Source organism: Gavia stellata, chromosome 3 (genome assembly GCF_030936135.1).
Source record: "Gavia stellata isolate bGavSte3 chromosome 3, bGavSte3.hap2, whole genome shotgun sequence".
Classification (NCBI taxonomy): domain Eukaryota; kingdom Metazoa; phylum Chordata; class Aves; order Gaviiformes; family Gaviidae; genus Gavia; species Gavia stellata.
In genome coordinates, this window is record NC_082596.1 from 37818854 (window position 1) to 37841130 (window position 22277).

Below are 22277 nucleotides of genomic sequence, written 5' to 3' on the forward strand. Positions count from 1 at the left end.
AAAGAGACTCAGGCTTGCAAGCCATTTATTTAAACCTTCTTATTCCACTTCACCAAAACCTATCCTTTGTCTGCTGGCCAGGAATTGCAGAGGTAAAACACTAATGTCAGTTAACTTGGGCTTTAATGATAATGACAGTAGACTGAAAGTAGTTGAAAAATATAGCATATATGTATGAAATATGTGCATAGAAGTCCTTCCAACTCCTTTAGTATCTTCCAAACTACAGTTGTCCTTGATCGTTCATTAAGCTTTATAAATAGTAGCACAAAATTTACAAATGGCTTATTTACATTAACAAGATTAACGTGATCTAAATATGAGGATGTTCCTGAAAGACATCCTTATCTTTCTAACTTGTAGAAACAGCCCTGGACCCGGTTCATCACCTTCAAACTTTGAAGGTGAGGCAATGTCTCTTTGTGCCAGAAATATGTTTAAACAAAGCCCTCAGGATACATTTGTCAACTTTTAAGGTTAACTATGTGTCCATTTCTTAAGTGGCTTTCTTTACATATCATCATAATTTCTTCACACACAGTACATTCATGAATGCTTTTTTATTTAGATCACTTAGCCAAATTACTGCTAAAATAAAAAATTACAAACAATAAAGCTAAAGGTAATCTCTCTCACTGGTTCCCTGAACTTCTGGAAAATACCATAACTTACTGGGAATGCCACAGTGGAACAGAAATACAATTAAGGAGTTCAGGAATAAGAATAAGAAAGTTTTTCCAAGATTGCTATATGTGCTTCAATCTGCAGCACGATGTTAGGCTGACAGCATACATCAGTATAGCTTTTATCCCTAAAAAACCCCAGTGACGATGTGAGTGTCTTGATCTCACCATTGAGCTGACTTGACATGGGCTGTGTAATACCCACTGGCACCTGGGGAGTTCTACAGAGATGCAACATTTCAGAATAGCTAAGGCCAAGAGGAAGACCTCCAAATTACCTACAACATCATCTGGAAATAAGTGCTTGTTAGAAAATAAATCACTCTTTCTTGCTGAGCAAGAAAGTGTTAATAAACAATGTAGCATTACATTTCTATGTTATTTTGGCCTGCTTCAGAGTAAAACAGCATTCACATGCACATCCATGCACACACACAATCTCTTTTCAGGTGTGGGAACAGTACCCACCTCACAAGAGGAAGCGCTTCTTCATTTTTAAAGACTAGCTGAATTGCATGATCACAATGAAACGAGGAAAAGGAGGTGAAACCCAATTAATTAGTTAGTTCCTGGCAAGCTGTAAATATATGCAATGCATTTTGAGTGAACTTTTTCTTCTACCTAGTTTAGCTAAATCAAGTGCAAATTTTATTGGTAACTTCCAGAGATATTACTGTAAGAAAGACAACCATGCTTAGCTTTCTATATATAACCTACCATTTCTTTGCTGAATAGCTTAAATATCTTAAATAGACTTAAATCTTAAATAGACACATTTGACAGAGATCCCTCCAAATACATAAAAAATACCCCTTATTGAACTATTTGTCTGCAAGTGTCCCTTCCATTCTGACCAAGCAGCTGGCAAGGACAGCTGTTATTCTTGCAGCGGATCTTTCTGTGCAATATTTTGTTTGAATAGTCTTGACACAACATGCGTTTTCTGTAAGAGGCCACCAAATGTTTAATTTTTCAGCTTCTGTAGTCTGTTCAAGGACACAAGGTGAGCTAGTCAACATGTTTTTTTGGTATTGTGAAAATAATAAACCTTCTCAGAGGTCTGTTGCAATATTGGCAGCCACCTCTACTCCCCACCTTCCACATTAGGGCCTGTTATACTTGAAATGCCATGTAAGTGAAATTACAAGCTTTTTGCTTCTCATGGCAGTCAGCCAGCACATTTTACGCTAAACCTTACACTAAAAAAATGGTAGTTTGAGTTAACCTACACATAGTTTTTCTGTTTACAGACAAGAGGGAAGAAGGAAATATGTGGGCACCTGGGAATCACATTTGTTTCAGTTTCTGAAATGTAACCAGAATAATTTTTTTCTAAGCTTCAGTCCTGTTTTATTTACTGTTATTTGGACTAATATTTTTTAATTTGTCATGCCCAAGAAACCAGAATTTTAGACAGGTAAAACCAAGGCACACATTGATTTTTTTTTACATATTTTTTTAAAAGTTCACAAAACTCTTTCAATTTAAAATTACATTTTAGAGGATTAAATATTTTCAAATAAGAATATTTTCACTCCAGAAGACATCTGCCCTTCTCTCTGCTCCATGAAAGGTCTCCTTGGAAGCACTAACCACGCGCCGCATGCAATGCCTGCCAGTGGGGCTGATGAACTGAACCTGTGAGGAGTGGGGGCCTTTCTGGAAGCAGTCCTTACCCCTGGGGGTCCAGGGAGGGAGATGGGGCAGCCCCACCACGCATCAGAGGGGTCAGGCAGGCAGCCAGGGGGCTCAAGTTTTGCAATATGCAACATGATATCAGCAAAAAGAATACCAACAGGTAAGAAGTGAAATAAAATTTTAAGTACTTCAGGTGCTCTCCAAAGTAAAAAAGAATTTTAAAAGAAATAATTATTCTGCAGCTGTATGTACAAAATGCTATGTCTATTTTATGGAATTTGTTTTACATAGGGGAGGTGTCAACCAAAGAGGTTCAAGGTATGTAATTCAAACTATTTGCTTAACTACTTGCCAGAAATATCACTTATTTCCCAAGGACCTTGATACTATGATCTTCTACTGTCTTGTGTTGTTAATTTAGCTAATAGTAATTAAACTTACACTTTGCAGGGTGTTTTTGAGTAGCTGTGGAAGAGTTGCACTAATCTAATATTGCCTGTTATTATTGTTTTTACAGAAGATTTAAAATTTAAAGTTAAAATCTAAAATTTTAACTTTATGGGCCTGAATTTCCAAAATTTACTTACAAAAATCAACATGGATTTGAAAACTTTTGTATGAGAACAGAGTAATTTTGTGTATATAATATATATATATATGACCTTTATTATTCATACTTCCTCACAGGCACACTGCTGTTGTTCCTGATGTTGCAGTGGAACCTTAAAATACTTACTTTAATGACTAACCTGCTATATGCTAAACAGTGACCCAAATCCAGCAAATAATTTTTAGATTTAGTTAAATACTGAAGTTCAGGTAATTTAGAGCTGTTGATTGTACTCAAACTTGTAAAAGTAATTAAGTTACTTCTCAGTATTGTTCCCAGGGAAAATAGCGGGAGAAGTTAAGAAAATTTCTAACAATTACAATTTAAGTCATGTATCACTGGAATACAGCTGTATTCAACATACAATGATAGCAAGAATTAAAAGCTTAATTTTTCCTTGTGCATGAAGCCTCAACTCATTTCACAAATTGAATTACCATTAAGGAATTTCTGTATTTATCACAGAAAATCCATGCATGTGTTCCTTCTAGGAAAGCAACTGAAAAGTTTCGAAGCACTAGGGAAAACATGGATAATTTGTGAAGAAAAATATACCTTTTTATGTGCACATGCAAGGCAAGATGAGTGAATGCAAAGATTCACATAAAAAAACCAATAAGCATGAGTCCTGTTAGATCCAGGTGGTAAAAGAAGCAATTCAGGGGGAAGGCAAAGGCTACTCAATGTGAATTGCCCGGTGCATGTGCCCTCTTTCTTTCTGTTAGTCACCGTAAGTTTAGTAACTTCCCCTGATACCTTACTTTTCCATTTCTGTCAGAATTCCAGCCCACCTAATTTTTTCCTAGTATCACTTCAGTGTTTTCTTAAAGCTTGCTAGCCAGATATTTATAAAACTCATTTACAGAAACATAAAGTAAAATAGGACTCTGAGTTCACCACACTGCAAAAGTCTCAAGAAAAAGCTTTGCATTTTGCCTAGCACTTTTTGTTACATTAAATATTTGTCAGAAAATGAGCCCTGCCGGATTAGAAATCCTAATCTCTAAAGATATTTTGAATGCTTACTTCCGCTTTGAATCCTTGCAAAACACTTGGGAAGAGTGCTGATTCCTGTAAATACTTCATACTGCTTTTTCCTAGCTTTACTCGTTTATTCATTCAATATGCCTTGTTTGGAATTGTGTAGCACTGAAAAAGTAAGTTCTCGATTTTTCAAATATCAACGAGTTTATTCATGAAAAATAAAGCATAGCAAAAGATTCTATTAAAAAAGGTTTAAAGGAAAAAGGTTTAATGATATAAACTTCCAGATTCTTCAGAAATAGAATAGTAAACACATAGAATGTTACAAGAAAATCATAAGGTAACCATAGTATAAATTACATGAACCATGTTATAGATATAGATGTTGCCTATCTCTTCTAAGTACTGGTATCCAGATTGCTTTAGTCTCCACATCACAGATCTTACATCTGGACTTACACACGGGACATGAAAAAAGAACCCACACAGCTCTTTCCTAAAGATCCTTATGCATAATTTTTGCTGCTTTATCCCACAATTTTTCTCAAAACACTTCTCTGAAGGCTGAGGCAGTTTTAAATAAAATTTGTCAAATATACATGAGTAGAGAGAAATTTACGATAATGAGCCATTTAACTAGTAACAGACTCAAATTACCCTATTGGAATGCAGTACCAGTATTAAACATGGCACACCTTGAACCATATCAAGAATTTTTACATGTAATATGCACATTTGAGTGAATACCATGAACCAATTTGTCCAATTTATGAGAAATGTCTGATCAACATCATATTTATTCTATTTTTCCCTCATCTTGTATCTCATATAGTATCACATATCTCATATAATATCTGAAAATCATTTCAAGTCACGAGAATGTATTTTGGTATCAATTCTGAAGTAATTTTACAGGCATATTTCTTACTGTTTTGAAGGATTTGTGGGAATCCATTGCAAAAATGCATTTATCTTCACAGCCTCCCTATGAGGAACCTCAGTTTTACCTTTATATTTTATATGCCAAGATTGTCAAAGAATAAGTCTCACTGGAAATTATTAGGGGACCATGGAACAGATCTCTGTTCTTTCAGAGCCCTAAAAGGCAACAACTGTTGGATGATTTTTTTCTTTTTCAGGAGATACAGTTGCAGACAAACATACAATGTTGGATAGCTGAATCTTTTTCTGAATAACAAGCCATTTTAAAGAGATAAAAGTACACAGTCAGCTAGCTACACACTATTTAAGCAAGAGCTTTAAGATAAAAACCACAAAAAACCCCAAAAGCAGATGAATTAACAGTTACTGGTTTATGGCTCCTTAGTAACTTAGGCAAAGCAATTTTCTCAGAGCTCAGGAAAGTGAAGCTAGCTGCCTTTGTCCTCGGGAGAGGTTGGATGGGCACAGCCATAGCTGCAACTGCTCTTCTTGCCTTCTCTTTGCAGCACTGGCAATAACAATAGCCAGTGTGGCTTTCAGGGATTCAGCCCAGGCAACTTTGCTGCCTCTGGCAGTCTGCTGCTCCAGGAAACCTTTCCTATGCCTAGAACTAGCAAAGCATTAAATGATAAATGTACATATCATGTGCCCATTCGTAAGCTTGCACACACAGAGCATATATCTAAAAATACTGAGTTGAAGGCTGACGCAAGATTTTGCTTATAAACATAATGACCTTTTGTTTTCCTTGTATCTTTATTTTTCTGTGTAATTAAATTTATTTGTTGCTCATTCCCTGTGCTACAGATCTGCAGAAGTGATAAATCAAAGCTGGTAGCTGTGGGTCCAAATCAATAAGAAAAACGTGGGTTCAGAAACTGCTGCGAAATTCATTATACCTCTCTGTTCACTGGTGTGAAGCAGAAAGGAGGCTTGAGAAAGAAGCTCAAAGCAATGGCAGCTAAAGTTCTGCTCCTTACTCCTTTCGCCCAATATCCGCAAATGCTGTGTGAGGTTCTCGCATTCCAAATTCTCAAAGAGCTTTAGGAATTGATCTGGAACTCCGTATCTGCCAACTGCTTTGATAACTCTCTTTGAAATACTGTATGTTCAGTATTATTTAGCTTTATTAGTAGTACTTAATCAGCTGCCTGAAGGACCGCAGGATCAGTCTGCATTGTCTTTTTTCTTTTTTCTTTTTTCTTTAATACTGCCCTTTTTTCCTTAGCTAACAAATACTGAGCCCTTCTTTTCACTTATTTATCAACACTAAAGTGTGCTGTAAGCCAGTATTGCTGTGGTTGAACAGGAATTAATGTGTCCTCTTACAGCTGTCTAAACTTTTGCAAAAGCAAACAACTATTGCCAAGTTATTTGCCTTAGAAAAAAAGCAATCCTTTCTTTAATCTATATTCAAATTTCTGATGCAATACCACTAGCGCCAAAATTCTGATTATATAATTTTTCAAACATTATTTTCTTGCTGGTTATATTTTCTGCAAACTGCAAATCTGCAAAGATTTTCTTAAATTTCAAAATAAAAGAACTGATGAAAATATTACCAAGCATAATATTGCATTCTTTAAAAAAATACGTAAATTAGCTATACATTTTAAATAGACACCTCTTGTTTATTAGTTTCCAAGCAAATGTTACAAAAAAAAAATTATAGTTGAGATATTATAATGTCATATTTCACAATGAAATTTAGAGTTTGAATTACTTCCTTCTGTTAATTTTGTAAAATTGAATATTATCTGATAAAATGGATAGTTGACTAACATTTAAGAACATACAGACATAGCATAAAGTGACTGCACTTTCAGTGAGAGCTATACATGTAAGTCCAACAACATATGGTTTTGTATGAGATTATAATAATTTATTTCAAAATATCACCCTTTCTAGAATGAAAAAATTAAAACAGCCAGAGAACTAAGAATCCAGAAGGGTTAGGTAAATTAAGTTTTTTTCTCCCTAGGATGACAGTGCTGGCAAGCACAACTTTTATCTTTATGCAAAAACTAATTTTTATCAAACTATTTTTAAAAATTACAGAATTATCCATAAGGGAAAATACTTACAGATCCTGTCACTTGAGAGGCACTCTGAAATTCATCAATATCTTCCGTAAGTGTTTCAGCCCCGGGTACTTGAGCTGTTCCAAAGAGGTAGAAGAGAAGTAAATCACTCTAATTAAGTATTAGTCACTTTGAAAATAAAATGCCTATAAACTAACTGCTGGGAAAGTAAATGTGGCTTCTGTAAATGCACTGCTTTTCAGTTAGACTTTAATGGATTTTAATTTATGTCTGATTTTAATTTATAAGCTTAATGCAACATGGAACAGTGTCTCTAACACGATTAGAGTGATAAGCAAGCTTCCTTCAGCTGCCAAGGTGTCTTGTAGGTTATTTATTATTTTTACTATTAAAACTAAATACTGTTTGTCCTTCGCACAAGTGAGTAGTGGATCTTCAGCTTTAATAAAGTCAATAAAATTAAATTTAATTAATTCTGCAAAATAATTAGATGATAGTTAAAACCCTTGAAGTAAGAAGTGCTGGTCACTTCCGGCAATGTTTAAAAGCCATGCAAGCTATAATTTTTGCCCATACTGCCACATTTGTAAAACAACATGACTTGGTGAGAAGTCTAGAATGCCTCTGACACATATGTAACAACTTAGAACTTATGTACCTATGTCAGAGAAAGCAATTTCCAAGTAACATGCTATGCAGTTTCACTCTTTGCCTGACAGTCTGCTAGGCACTTAGATACTGTTTGTAAGCAGCCTAAGAAAACAAGATGCCCTGATCTTCCCTAGGTTCTGCTGTTATTCAGACACTTAGCAGGGAGCTCCTTATATTTCCAGAGTGCCCTGATGTGTTCAACATCTCAGACTATATTTACTATAAAGACACAACTATACTGAAGTACAGGAACTATGGTTACCACTTTCATTGCAAACCCAAATAAAAGCAGAGGAAGAAGAGGTAATGATGATGCAAAGTTGAGGTCAGAGAACTGTTCAGGAATTAGGAGATGATGCCACATTTTTACCACTGCCATCTAGTTCTCAACCCTAATTCCCATGCATTTGCATCCTTATTAATTTTTTAGCCTGGTCATGCAGTTCCATCTGGAACAGCCCTATATGTGTTTCATACATTGCTATTTCTGTTGAACATCCCTAATTTCAAACTCTTCCTCTACATCCAAATGCCTGTTTTGAACTTTCTACTATATTGGCACTTTAAAGGAAAAAAAAAATACAGAAGCTACACATCCTAGTCTTTTCAAGTTTCTTCAAGTAGAAACTTTCTAGTTTCTATAGGATAGAAACAGGAGCTGGCTAGCTGCAAATAATAAAAATCAGTGACTCCTGTTTGATAGGGAATGAATTACTGATGTGAAATTTGCTTAGTAAAATTTATTTAGCAAATTAAATATTATGTATCGCAGCATAATCTGTAGCTCTAATAACACAATGGAATAGGAAATACCATATGTACACACTGTGGCACTGTACCATATAATCTATCATGTTCAGTCCAATTATATTATTCCAGCTAGAGTCACAAAAGAAACAAGTCTTTGCCCACACCTCAGAAATACGTGGAGTTGCATACTACACTGCAAAGTAAGTCACTTTACAAACAGCTTTTCTCAGAAAAATCGACGAGTGGTTTAGAAGTTTAGAAGTGCTACTGTTCTCATTTAACCAATATTAAGAGTTTATTCCCTAATAAGTTATTGTATTTTAAGCTTCCTTCTACAAGAATGCATTGACTGCAAAGATCTTATTTGCAATAATGTCTTCTTTTCCTGCCTTATATCCTGGCTTTCACTCAAAGGGTAAGGTGCTTTTCAGCAAAAGAGACTGAAACAAGTGAAAAAAGGTCCTATGGTACTTACAGGCAACTGGGATTAAATGAACAATTATCCTTTAGTGATACTATTTCTTAATATCCAAATTAAAAAAAAAAAATACACAGTAGTAGATGACATCTACAATCCTCCCAACCTGAAAAACAGGCTGGGGGTTGACAGATGCAGAATTTTACTGGATCAATCCTGTTGCAGTGTCTATCTTTTGAAGCCTCAGCTGTTCTCCCCATCTATCTGCACAGAACAAGAGTGAAGCTTAATGGATGATTGATCCAAGAGACAAACTGGACAGGCTTGGCATCTACAGGGGAAATTTGCTGTATGGTCACTGAAGCTGCTTCTTCTAATCAAAAACAAGAGCCTAACTATTAAATTCTTGCCTGAGTTCTTTCCTGTGAAGTGGTCCAATGGGAAAGAGAAACAATTTTGAAAGGTATAGTTTAGGACAGTAAAAAGAATCTGCAGCGTTATAGCATCTTGTATTCTCCGATCTTGAGACCTGATGCCCATCTCTCATTTTTACTACTTAGATCAAACACAACTCTGTCCAATTCAGCAGGATTACACTAGAGGGAAATCAGTGTAGTGGTTAATTAGAACCAGATCCAGATTGCCAGTGGAGTCAGTATAGTGCCTGATGCTGCAGATGATCTTTTTTACAAAAGCTATTACATTGACTTTATTAGGTGGAATTGCTTTAGTAAAGTTCGTTTATAAGGGCTGTTAGATTAGATGTGCTGCCAATTACTTCTGAACCTAGTTCATCTAAAATCCACAGGAGAGATGCTCCAGATTTAACAACTTAACAATTTCCCACTAACCCAGAAACAGATCATTATCTAAAGAAAGCTACTCTCAACTTTGCTGTGCATCAGCACCTTGCTTGCATATTCTTGAACGAATGGTTTACATCAGCACTTCCCAATGCATAGTTTTCTCTCAGTAAGGTCATTGGTACTGATAAGTAAGAGCAGAAAATAAATTCAAATAAACCGGGTACGTGAAACCTGTTAGTCACTTTTTCATGATATAATACATACTTAAGAGGACATAACTAAAAATTCAGTGCAACATGATGCCTTGGTTACTTAGGGTTTTCTAACAATATCTTTAGGAGTCTCTTTTATCATCTTCACATACATAGTATTAATTGAAAATAAATATCAGATGCACAGAAAACAAGTAATGTGCTGCCTTTATAGGAAATATTGATAGAATGGGCAGCTGCCCGAGTTCTGTGCCTGTTTCTAGTCTATGCCTACTTGTAAAATCCAGCTGTGCTTTTTTTCAAATCAAAATGTATTACTAGCCAACATTTTAGGAAAAAAAAAATATTTTGAAAGGCTGAACGTTTCTGAGAGCGCCTCTTGACAGAAGTTTGGCAGTACCTCACTGTTGACCTCAGTCCTTTTGCCCTAGGGGCTTTGCTATTTTCTAGCTATATGACTAACGGATTTATGTATATACATAGACATGAGATAGATGTGTTTATAACAACATGAATGTCACTGACCCACCTAGCCATCTAAATTTTACTCCCTATATTTTTATTGGAGGTGTTATTTTCGGGAAAACATTCTCCATCTTCTCTATATCAATACTGACTACAGATTATCCAGAAGCATACAAAATGGTCCAAGTTACAATGGCTATAGCACTCTTGTGCTTCATACTCTGTGACCATGAAAGACCCAGTTTCATTATTACACAGCATCCAGTACCTTCTGACAGTTTCACCTTCTTTAATGCTGGTGCCTCTGCCCCCAAGCAACAGTCTACTATTTTATTGAAGCCTACAGTTTCAGAAGATGGCATGGCAAAGTGGGCATATTTCCACTTCAAGAACAAGGGTACACAGGAAGGAAAAAGGAAGGCAGAGATCTGTTCAAAACAAATTGTTTCAGAAACCATAGAACTTATTCCTACATGTATATCTTACCCCTCTACTTGTTTCTGCTGCAATAATCTCATGCTTGCATATCCCCTTACCTATCCCAAACAAGCTACCACCACCTCCCTTGCTGGGGGTTACTCTCACAACAGAAGAATTTTGCCTTCCTTTCACAGGGCTTGAGTGCGGTCACCAGTCTGGGTCTCCTCTGCTGACAATCGTCGTCAAGCTTGTAAGAACATCATATTTTGAGATTCTGAGTCTCCTATTCATTTTTTTAATAAAGTAATCAATGGCAGATGACAGGAAAAAACAAATGGCATGACTGCATGAAGCCATGCATTTTCACAAAACCAGTTTGAAAAATTTATCTTTAAAGACATACTACTTACTAATGCTGACATACATTCATTTACAAATGAGGCAAGAGAGATGAGCAAAAGCTCAGATTGCCATCATACCTAATAGCACCCCTAACAGCACTAAATAGTAGACAGTTAGTAGGATAATTAAAACCAACATAAGTTAGTTCTGGTACGTTTTGCATTAATTAATCAACACAGCTAACTTGTCTGTGGCTGCTGAAGACTAAACTGCAAATCAAATCCTCCAATTAATAGATTCGGCCGGTTCTGCCCAACAGTAAGGGAATGGACTGAAAGATTTATCTTTGCAGATTTTCTGTCCAAATTTCTATTCCTTTCTGTCTCCATTCCAGTGACAGCTAAGATAAAGTTAACATTCATCAACTTAATCTTTCATAGGAAAGGAGGGCATTATCTGGCAAGATATCCCTTAGGAAGTGCCTTTTCCACTAGATTCTGTTCAAAAACCTGAGCAGAAATTGAAATAAGGCTGAGTGTCCTGACTGCAGATTAGTGCAATGTATCATTGTGTTTGTATGAGAAGAAAAAATGTTCTTCAGATCTATTGTATAAACACCTTTTTATTGTATTTTAATTTTAGTCAGTGGTGCTTGGAAAGATCAGAGAAGCATTTCTGATAGTTTAAAAACAAGGAAGAAATCATGTAACTTTTTATTTTTATTGTATATTACTTGAATCCTGTGGATGCATTTGTAGTATTAAATTAAATATTTCAAAGACCATTCTTTGGCATAGAGGCCAACTGGCAATGAACAGCCCATGTCTACGCTATTAAGGTATTTTATATCCAAACTAGTGTGCTAACATACAAACTGTCCACTAAGAATGAATCCTGGCTGAAGGCAGCTCCCAAAATATGCCTAGGAATTATTCTGGAGTGCTAACTGGCTATGACATGAACCATGTTAGAAGCTCTTCTAACAGATTTGAAGTGTAAATGATTGAGTTCAAATGCCCAGGAACACTCTCTGGAAGTGTTTAATCTTCTTTTACAGATATAACCTCTACTCTTAAATTCAAGTTGTTGGTGTTTGGCGTTTTTTTTATGAGCAGGAAATATTTATATAACTTACCATCAGAGTCTGACACTGCTGGCTCAGACGTTTGAGATACCATGGAGACATCTTCTGGCCTTTCTGCCAAATTATCTCCTTGCAATCTAAATTGTGGAAAAACGGAATGAAAACATTTGCAATCATATTCCATGGATAAGACAGAGAAGAGTGTTATCTCTGACTACATACTCTACTCACAACATTGTCCTAATTAAAAGGGAACTTTTGCTGAAAAGCCAACATCCATAGTTCAACCATATCATCCCAGATTGTCTAGTAACCCAAGCTAGCCTCTAAGAAACAGTCAACTGAATCCTCGCTTACATATTTTTGTAAGACTTATTTTAACAATGGTGGGGTTTTGGTGGTATCACGTACATATAAAACTGCAAGGTTTCTTCACTACATTCAAAAATATTTTAATGGAACCGGACTGTACTGAGTGTCTGTGTCAAGATGTTGGCAGTGGGGGCCTGCAGGGGTGGCCTTGGTGAGGAGAGGCCAGGACTGCTCTGTGCTGGACACAAGCAGTTCCATCCTGCTCCAGAAGACCCACGGCAGGACACAGCTGAGCCCCTCAGCCAAAATGGTGGCACCTTGGGGAAAACATAGATAAGGAAGAGCAAACAATGCCACACAAGCAGAAGAGTGGGGAACAGAAAGAGTGGAAAACAGCAGAGGGAACACCAAGGTCAGGGGAGGAGGTGTTCCACACTAAGGAGCAGACGCTCCCCTGCAGCCCATGGCGAGGAGCACGCCAGAGTCGATATCCACTGCAGCCCATGGAGGACCCACACCAGAGCAGGTGGATATGTCCTGGAGGGACTGTGGAGAACCCACAATGGAGCAGATTTTTTTCCTGAAGGACTGCAGCCTGTGGGGAGAGCCCATGCCAGAGCAGGTGAAAAGTGTGAGGAAGAAGGAGGGGCAGAGACGAGCCACTGTGAACTGACCACAACCCCCCATTCCCCATCCCCCCTGTGCCGCTCAGGAGGTTGAAAGAGGAGTCTGGAGTGAAGGACTGAAGTTGGCCCTGGGAAAGGGCGGAGGGAAGGTGTGGTTTTAATGTTTTTCTTTTTGTTTCTCATTACCTAAATCTACTTTAATTGGCAATAAATTAAACTAGTCTGTCTGTCCAAATTAAAAAAGTCAAGTCTGTTTTGCTCATGACAGTAACTGGTAAGCAATTTCCCTGTCTTTATCTCGACCCACAAGCTTTTTCATCCTATTTTCTCTTCTCGTCCTGCTGAGGGCAGTGAGTGAGCGAGCGGCTGGGTGGGAGGTTGGCCCTTAGCCAAGGTTAACCCACCACAGGGAAATGGATGCAAAAATATTTCCTCCTCCTTTATTACTTTGTAAAAGAAAAATACAGTAATTACAGCAGGCTTCATCTTCAGCCTTTCCCCCTGCATCAGCTGACTGCAATGCCTTGACTGCAATTTACAAAAATAATCCTTGTATCTGTTCTTATAAATGAGCATCCCAAGAGTCCCACCATCCCTCTTCAGGCTCTTATGAATCCTGAGTGCAGATTCGGCTCTGAAGAAATGCTTTGTAGCTCTTAATACAATATAACTGCCATTTACATAAAGGTTATCTTACCTTGAATTTATTCAGACATGAAAAGAATAAGAAAAATGCAATTTAATTCTGCAAAGCCCAGGAACCATAAAAATACATTGAAGTAAAACCTTGGGGAAAGAAATAACTTATCTCTTAAAAAAAGATCCTTTCACTCTGTATTCTAACTCTCTGCTGCTGCTTTACACTAAATTTTGAATTAACCTTTGAAAACAGGCAGAACCCCCATATCTGCCCTATCTGAATTTCACATTTTATGACACTCACAGTTATCTAATATATCTGGATCTTAAGACATGTATTTGTTTGTACTTTCTCAAAACCATTCCCTACCCTCCCCTCCAATTTATCTCCTTTTATTGCCCCTGGGATGGTTTATTTATGACAGAAAGCTCAATGTAAATTCATAATGACTCTTACCTGAGGAGGCAGTTCCACAAAACACAAAACTCCTCAAGGCAAGAAAACTGTAAAACTTAAAAGCTGTAAACCTAATTTTGGAAATTACTTCTATGAATCCTTTGTAGCTCTATACCTGGTTTGTAATGCTCTAGTTACCAATTTTTTAAAGGCCTAGCTTGTCAAACAGGCTCTTCTAAAGATGCCAGTCAGACAGAAGCAAGCAACTTTGTACCATTATCAGAAAGATATTCAAATAGGGAGAAAACAAATTGCAAATGAAATAACCAAGTGAAAAAGGAAGATTTCAAAAATCACATCGTTTTCCTTTGCATTAAAATTGACCTGTCCTCCTTCTTTACATATATACGCATGTTTACTGCAAGCATGTATTTAAGCTTATAAGGATGTAAATGGGTAAGTATGCATGGAATTGCAGAAAAACAGAAGTGATAGTTTATTTGTGTTTAATTAAAAGGAAAATTACTCCAACCTTCTCTGCTGATATTGCAGTCATAAAAAAATTATCTCTAGAAGTAGGAGCTGCTTCTTTTATCCCACCAGAATTGTTAAGATTTTATAATACATTCCCATTCTCAGCTTTCATAAATCCAAAACAGACATGAACAACTGAAATTATTCTCATCTTATTCTAGAAATTACATATATTTAAGTGGCCCATTGCCTCATGAAAAACAATTAAAAAAAAATCTTTTCAATGTATCTAGTCAGAAAAGCCATTTCATATGATTCCCCTTTCTAGGAGGAAATGTTTGGGTGAACTTGGTGGGTGGATGGGTGGATAAGATGTCTGACATATCTGAGGCTCATTTTCACATCCAATTTTCAACTTATTTATGTATTTCTTACATGTCAATTCATATTGGAATAGATTCTCATGTGACTCAGGCAACAAAAAAAAAATCACAAACACTATTGCTCACCAAAATAATTCTGTTACTTGGACTATTCTGATTTCTTCTTCAATAGTAATACTATTCATAAGACACCTCCACAGTAAAAGGAATACACTTAAAAATTCTTAAGCAATAGATTAGAAAGAAGCATACGTCTAGAAGAGCTTCTGAATGCTTCAGAAGCTCATTATACAATCAGAGATGTATTTTCTAATCTGTCCTTGTTTATGCTACTTTTTTCCCTGGTTCATTCTTGCTGTATGTCTTCCAAGAAAAGTGTGTTGCACTGCAAGCATCATTAACGTTGGAAGGCCTAAGCTATGAGATCCACTCGTCTGGTCCCTGGTACTACAAAAACATTTTCATGTCCAACTCGTTTTCTTGCAGACTAGTTGTACGCAGAAGTGTAAACTCTAAGCTAGACTTGATTCTTTATTGCCAGATACCAGATAGAAATTCCTTTAGCAAAAAAAGTTAAAATGATGAGAAAATGTTGTGTTGGAACTTTTTATCCACTGTTTTGGAAAGGTGATTATAAAAAGAGCAATGTATATGAGAGTCACATCCTTGTTTGCAAAGCAATCTAAAAAGAGTTGAGCTTTTCCAAGCTGGTGGCTAGCTTTGAAAATCTTGGCTCTTATTTTAAATGTATACTCTTAAAAAAAAAAAAAAAAATGAAAAAACCAAGTTACTTAAAAAATGCTATCTTACTAATACTTTATTGACTGTTTCAGTTATTAACCAAAACATTATTTCAGCTATTAATTATTTTAATGGGAGTTTAAACTTGATGCCTGATAGCCAACATTTTTTTCTATATACATTCTGTTTATAGTGTGATCTCTTGCTTAGAGGCCATTGTTTCAGTTACATTCAGCCAGCTGCATGTCAGAGCTTCAAGAGCTACAAAGGCAAACAGCCTCCAGGCAAATATTTTGATTTCCTTTGACCCAAAAATGCATTCTGTAGGACTTGTTCCAAGAAAACTGCCAAGGACTTCAGGACCAAAGACATTCTGAATAAGTTCTACAGGATGGGTGCAGCAGCATTATAACAGGTCTATCACTACAAACAAGCTTGTGGGTGTGTGAAACACAGTCATACTGCCAGTATGATTTAGAAAATATGATACTATCAGAGTACGCAAAAAGAAGACAAAACAATTTCATCTACATTCCTTGAATGAGTTACAGCATAAAAAAATTCTATATTGCCTCATCAGAGGAAGGAAACAGCAAATAGGAAAAATAGAGTGAAGACTGAAATTATAGATCTTTTTTTTCATCCACTAGTTTGAAAAGGTCTTTTCACACTCCTGAACAATCTATAAGCACACACAGTATTATCTAAGAAATGGCAGTGACTAAAGTCAGCAAAAAGAAAACATGTTGATTCCTTTAGGATTCAGATTAGAAAAATATTTCCTCTTGACTTGATATCTGAAAAAGCAATGTTTTCTACAAATGTTTAAGATTTATCACCTTATCAAAGATTTTATATTATTTCCATGCAAGTTGCCTTTATCTACTATGTTAATTATTCTGTTAGTGATGGTGCAGTATTTGGAAGTAGGAGTAACCTACGTAAAAAAAAACGGGTTTCTTTTGTCTAGAAGTTCAGCCATCTTAAATTTTCACTAGAAAAATGAAAAATTACTTCAGCATGCACAAAGGTGATATGAAACAAATGTTGCAGTTCTGATTCAGTAACACATTTCTCTAAATAGATTACTCCTTGGTTTAAAATCATGCCCATGTTAAGTGCATTGCTGAACTCGAGCACTTAGCATGTTTTTCTTTCTTAAAACATAGATTGTTGGAGAACAGGGCATGTCATCAAGATGAGGATATTACGATTTGATATTTCAATATAAGTCACCCATTTTACCAGACGAAAAAATACTAAGATGAAAAAATACTAAGATGAAACTATTATGTGAATCCCAGTTGCTAAACTGAAAGGAAAATTAGGTTAATTCCGTGATTTATATTGCATAACCTCTCGCCAATGAGGCTGTGTGAAATAACCTACATAAACCCCCATTCTGACTAATATAACAACCTCTTTTTGAACATCTTCAGTATTTCCCTGGCAATTTTGAGTGCCCGACAACACTTCAGAACACATTGTTCTGTGGTATCACAATTACCTACAGTCTTAATGAAACACTTGTAAATCCCTATGATGACAGAGGTGGAAAACAACTCACTGACTCATTGATTTCATCCTGTGGGCTGTGCAAGAAACAATACCCTAGAGAAGTATCAGATACCAGTTCCTACTCTAGTTCCATTTGTTGCAAAAAGAAGTGAAATAGAGCAGACTAATGGCCATAAATGTTTCAACTTATTTCCATTTTCAAGATGATAGAATGTTCCAGGGGAATTTTACAGGGATTAAATATGCAGCATGTAAGTATCTGTAACAGGAATTTAGTGACAGGGACATTGTACACCATGCAGGTGGGCTAACGATTCAGTGCAGATCTGCTTTTCCTGCCTGGTAGATGAGCTCTGGTGAGTGGCTGTTTGGTGGAGTCCAGCTGGAAGAGGCTGATCAAGTGCTACAAAGTCTCAGGCTTCTCTTGTGCCTGACCTTTCAGAAAGACCCATTCTAGCACTCAAAGAAAGACTCTTGAGCTTTTCTGATGGCACAGCTTAATGAGGAAATGCCTCATGGACTATCTTTATTTCCCTTCATAGCAACCTCCTCATCCTCCCACCCTGTTTTCAAAGCCACAACAACATCCCTGTGGCAATCCAATTGTTACTATCAGGAGAAAACACTGAGTGCATCTTGATCTTTCTTCCAGCAGAACTTAGCAATTGGAAATAAATTGGCACAGTATGAGCAGTCATTCTGCAAGATCAGCTTTGCTTTGAGCTTGAACAGTCATCCAGCATATCATTTGTTTCTAGATTGTACTGTCTGTCTGAATCAGATTATAGAGTCAGATTCTTCCATGTATTTGCATGAAGCAAAGAGTATTCTGTTAGTACAGAAGAAGGAATGAATAAGTAGTATGACTGAATACATGCTGTAAGGCTTTTTTAAAGTCAACAATGACATTTGCATAGCAGCAACATATTCCCCATTAGATGACTTTGAAAAACTAAGAGCGTTTCCCTTTTAGTTTCTGAAATTTACCACTAAGTCCTTTTGATACTATAACACATGCTACTTAATTATGCCAAAAATATTACAGTTGGAGCTATCTACATAATTTTATCTAATTACAGTTATACAGAAGTAGACACAAGGAAGGATCCTACATAAGGAAGGTCTGTTCTCTGCAATATGCAAATCTTTGAAATGACATCTTCTTTTTCTAAAATAGTTCACTAGAACATATTTCTTAATGTTCTTCTCTTCTAATCAAATTTATATTACTTAAACAGACTGTGTGGTGAAATTTGTCACTACTATCTGAAAGTTAGTCCTTCCCAAAACTTGACCTATTTGACAAGAAAATCAATGTTGACAGTGTCCAAAGTCCAGTTGAGTTTATTGCTCTTCTTTATTGTAATCAGCTACATCGCATGCCATTGTACTTCCCCATTCTTTTTGTGTGACAGAAATAATTGTCTTGTTTTCAAATCTCTCCAATACCCATCAATATCCAATTTACATGAGCTATGAAGAGGACAGCTTCTTGACATTATGGCAACTGCTGCTTTAGAAACATGTTAGATTGATGACTTCACTTAGAAGCTGAAAAGAAAGAGACAAGATGATCCTACAAAACAATTCCTTATATGAATCCAAAACCCATCTAACAGCATCCTAAAATAACTAATTATAATGTGTACCTAATAAAGGGTGGGTATAGTGGGGATGGAAGGAGAGAGTAATGCTAGAGGAGTTGTGATTTCTCCACTTGTACCACCCCTAAAACAATGCAGTAGCCCTCATACAGCTGCAGAGTTTCTAGACAATAGGACACTGGAATTAAACTATATCTTGGGGAAAAAATACCAGGGAATAGTTGAGGAAGCTGAATTACAATTGTTTTTTTCTCCACAATTTAAAGTGGGCATGCATTTTCAGATTTGAAATTTATGGAAACATTTACAATTGAGCAAAATGGATTTTGAAGAGGTAAACCAAAGTCCTGCTTTGATGGCAGCTATGGGAATGTCTATACTCAAGTGTGTACATGACTGCAAGTACAGATGCAGGACAAATTCCTACCTAAGAACTCCTCCAGTGCCCTAAACGTAGACATTCACTATGATTGTCCTCTATGTCAACACTGTTTTCCTATGATATTCTTAAAAGTAGCAGTAAATGAAATTAAAGAAAAATCCATGTTATAGCAGAATACTACAATGAAAAAAAAAGGTTCACTGGTGAACACCATTCTTGCAATATTAATGGATTAGAAGAAAAAAAAATTACTTCAAAGGATGATGTCAGATTCATAAAAATAATAAAAAACACTTAACCAGAAGCATAGGTACTTTTCTAACATCAGGACCTAATGAGAAGGAATAAAGTATCCTCAAAATAAAGACATGGAAATGTTTCTGATACCTAATATTGAGATATATGCTCTTTAGAATTTGTTCTTTTTGTATACTACTAATTCAAAGTATGTGCATTATAAATTGCCTTGTGCTAGTGTATAGTAGAGGTTGTGCTTTAGGAAATTTTTGTGTCAAATCAAATACTAAACAGGAGAGGAGATTAACCTTCAGAGGAGGGTGATTGTTCACTCACAGACAGAGGAACTGGGATTATATTTAGATTAATACTACTCTGATATAGTCTTCCAGAAATACATCACTTAACTCAAATAACCAAATTCCCATTCTATTCCCCCCAAAAATGAACCAGAAAAACCCAAAGAGAAGAAGGGTTATAATTTTTGGGCAAACTCTCCTTTAATCCCCAAATAAACAACTACATAGAGTTACATAATTACTAAACAACTACATAATTAATAAACAACTACAAGAGTTACATAATTACTGTTTATGTGGCTGGCCTTCAAATTCTGGTACATGACTACGGGACTTCTTTTTCTTTTTAAACATAGGAAACTAGAGCTGGATAAATTTGCTCAAATTCTGGTGTTCCCCAGAGGTGAACAACAACAGAAACTTTGAAATTCCACTTGAGAGGAAATCCTGAAAACCTGTTATTTCAAAAGAATACAAATGCTTCTGCTGGCTTTTTAAGTAATAAAGAAAAATTCCTCCAGGGACTCCAAAAAAGTAAAGGGCACCCCCCGAGGAGGAAGTGGGAAATTACATGTCTGAGAATTGCAGCTCCAGCCATTCTCTCTGCTCTGCCCTGTGTCAGCTAAATTTTGTTGAATCTGCATAATTTCTGTAAAACATTTTGGTTTCTGTGAATCATTATTTCCTAAAGAACACACATTTTATTGGAAAATTCCTGATCTGCTTTGCTGAAGACTCAGCTGACTTCTTTTAGACAAACATAGTGAGAAGTAGGGGAAAGTTCAGCAAAGAATCCTTAAATCTTTCAGCAAAAAAAGCAGTAAAGCTGTTTTCATGTTCACCCAAGATCAGTGTACATTTTTAAGGCTACTACCGCAAAGAAAAGGTCTCAACTCTGAAAAACAGAGGTAGTGTCATGTTCATACTAGAATCTTAATTAAGGAGATCTTGGCTTGTTGAATCACTGATTTTGCTTAAATTATTTCAAAGTAGGTTCACTATGCTCTTGAAAAAATCCTAACATATACTTCAGTTTCTTTATGAAGTAGTTACTAATTTGGTTCAAAACCTGTAATATCCATTTTGTAAGATAATGAATATCATGAACTTATTAACAAAAGAAACTTATTAAAAACATAACATGATGATATTTCTTTGGCAACCAAAGGGAATTTCAGTCAGAGATGAGGAGAAGGATAAATTGGATTTATTTGACTTCCTTCTTTTTTTCCTCCTTTCAAATCATCTGCTTCATTTCTGTAATTTAAAACATTACATCTTCATTTAACATCTCTCTCTGATATCACTGTAATACTGAATTATAATTTCCCTAGAACAAATACATACATCACTCCAGGGAAGTTATAGCAACGGAGATCAGACAACAAAAGTCTTGAAAGCCCCCATGTGCTTTTAGGTTACATTGAATGTTTTCTTGCACCTTTCCCTAGCAACCTCAACAGCACACCAGCAAAAGTACTCCAAGCTTTATAATAATTTGTCCTGAATTGCCTATAATTTGGTGAGTTTATTTCATTCTTTGTTCCCAAACATACCGATCCAAATTCTGATCTCATGTACCTTGACTTACTGTCTCCACAAGTTCTCCACTCCGTTATACTGGTGTAAAATCCAAAGCTTCTCCAGCACCTAAATATAAAGCCAGGAATTTCTGACCTATTCCATTGGTTCTACTAATGTCTTCTATAAAAATGTTAAAACTGTGCCAGCAAAATTCTTAGTGTATTCATAGGTACAGAGACAAAAAGATGACGGTTTTCCAGCACAGACTATGCCAGTTATTATAATGGTAAAACGATATTAAATATTATTTAAAAATATACAGGCAAACATACTCTTTTGCTGGTAAAACTCTCCATCTGCTTTAGCTAAATACTCTAGCTTCCTATTGAAGATTAGATTTTAAAAGAAGTTTATACAAATTCCAGATCAATAAACTATAGAAGAAAAATATCTTAGATCTATGGGGGCAAACAACAGAGGATTGTGAATTCAGTCAGTAATGAAAGTGGCTGGCACTTCTCAAGCCTGAAGTAATAATGGGAAAGCTCTGCAGCATGTCACCTTGTTATATTAAAAAAATCAGTGTCATAGCTTCTGTTTTCACCATAGACTAAAATATCGGAAGCATCTGCATCAAACAGAAAAGAAGCGTGAGTACTATTATTATAGTCCTGATTATCCTGCAGAACATTATCCAAAAGGCAGATATTTCCAAAATTAAACTATAAGACTACATGAATAAATACAGATATTTAACAAAATTTCTGAATAAAATGTAGGAATATAAACTTAGTAACACATTCAGTATGCTTCCCTACAGAGATTTATAATTCCTTTCAATCCATTTTAAAGAAGCGGTGCAAGGCTTTCAGGCAGGAGTGTGTTGTTACTACCATCAATTCTATTTACGTGAGATATATAGCATTTGTATTCTTTGAGTTTCACTCTGATCTACATTAATCTATAAAATACTCCATTTTCACTGATACTATTCAGATCACAGCCTGTTTCTTACTTTTGCACTCACTTTCTTAAGGACACTATTTCTCAGTGCTTGCACTCTGAAACACAGCACATGATTTGAAAATTCATAA

General features: G+C 36.0%; 1 protein-coding gene across 1 annotated transcript in view; it reads right to left on the reverse strand.

The window, feature by feature from the left end:
- C3H8orf34 (chromosome 3 C8orf34 homolog) overlaps window positions 1-22277 on the reverse strand; it is a 165106-nt gene that overhangs the window by 14174 nt on the left and 128655 nt on the right. The window contains exons 9-10 of the mRNA XM_059815599.1: window positions 12099-12184; window positions 6942-7015 (exon numbers count right to left, since the gene is read on the reverse strand). Of these exons, the coding sequence (XP_059671582.1) occupies window positions 6942-7015; window positions 12099-12184 (160 nt within the window). The remainder of the gene's footprint in view (window positions 1-6941; window positions 7016-12098; window positions 12185-22277) is intronic.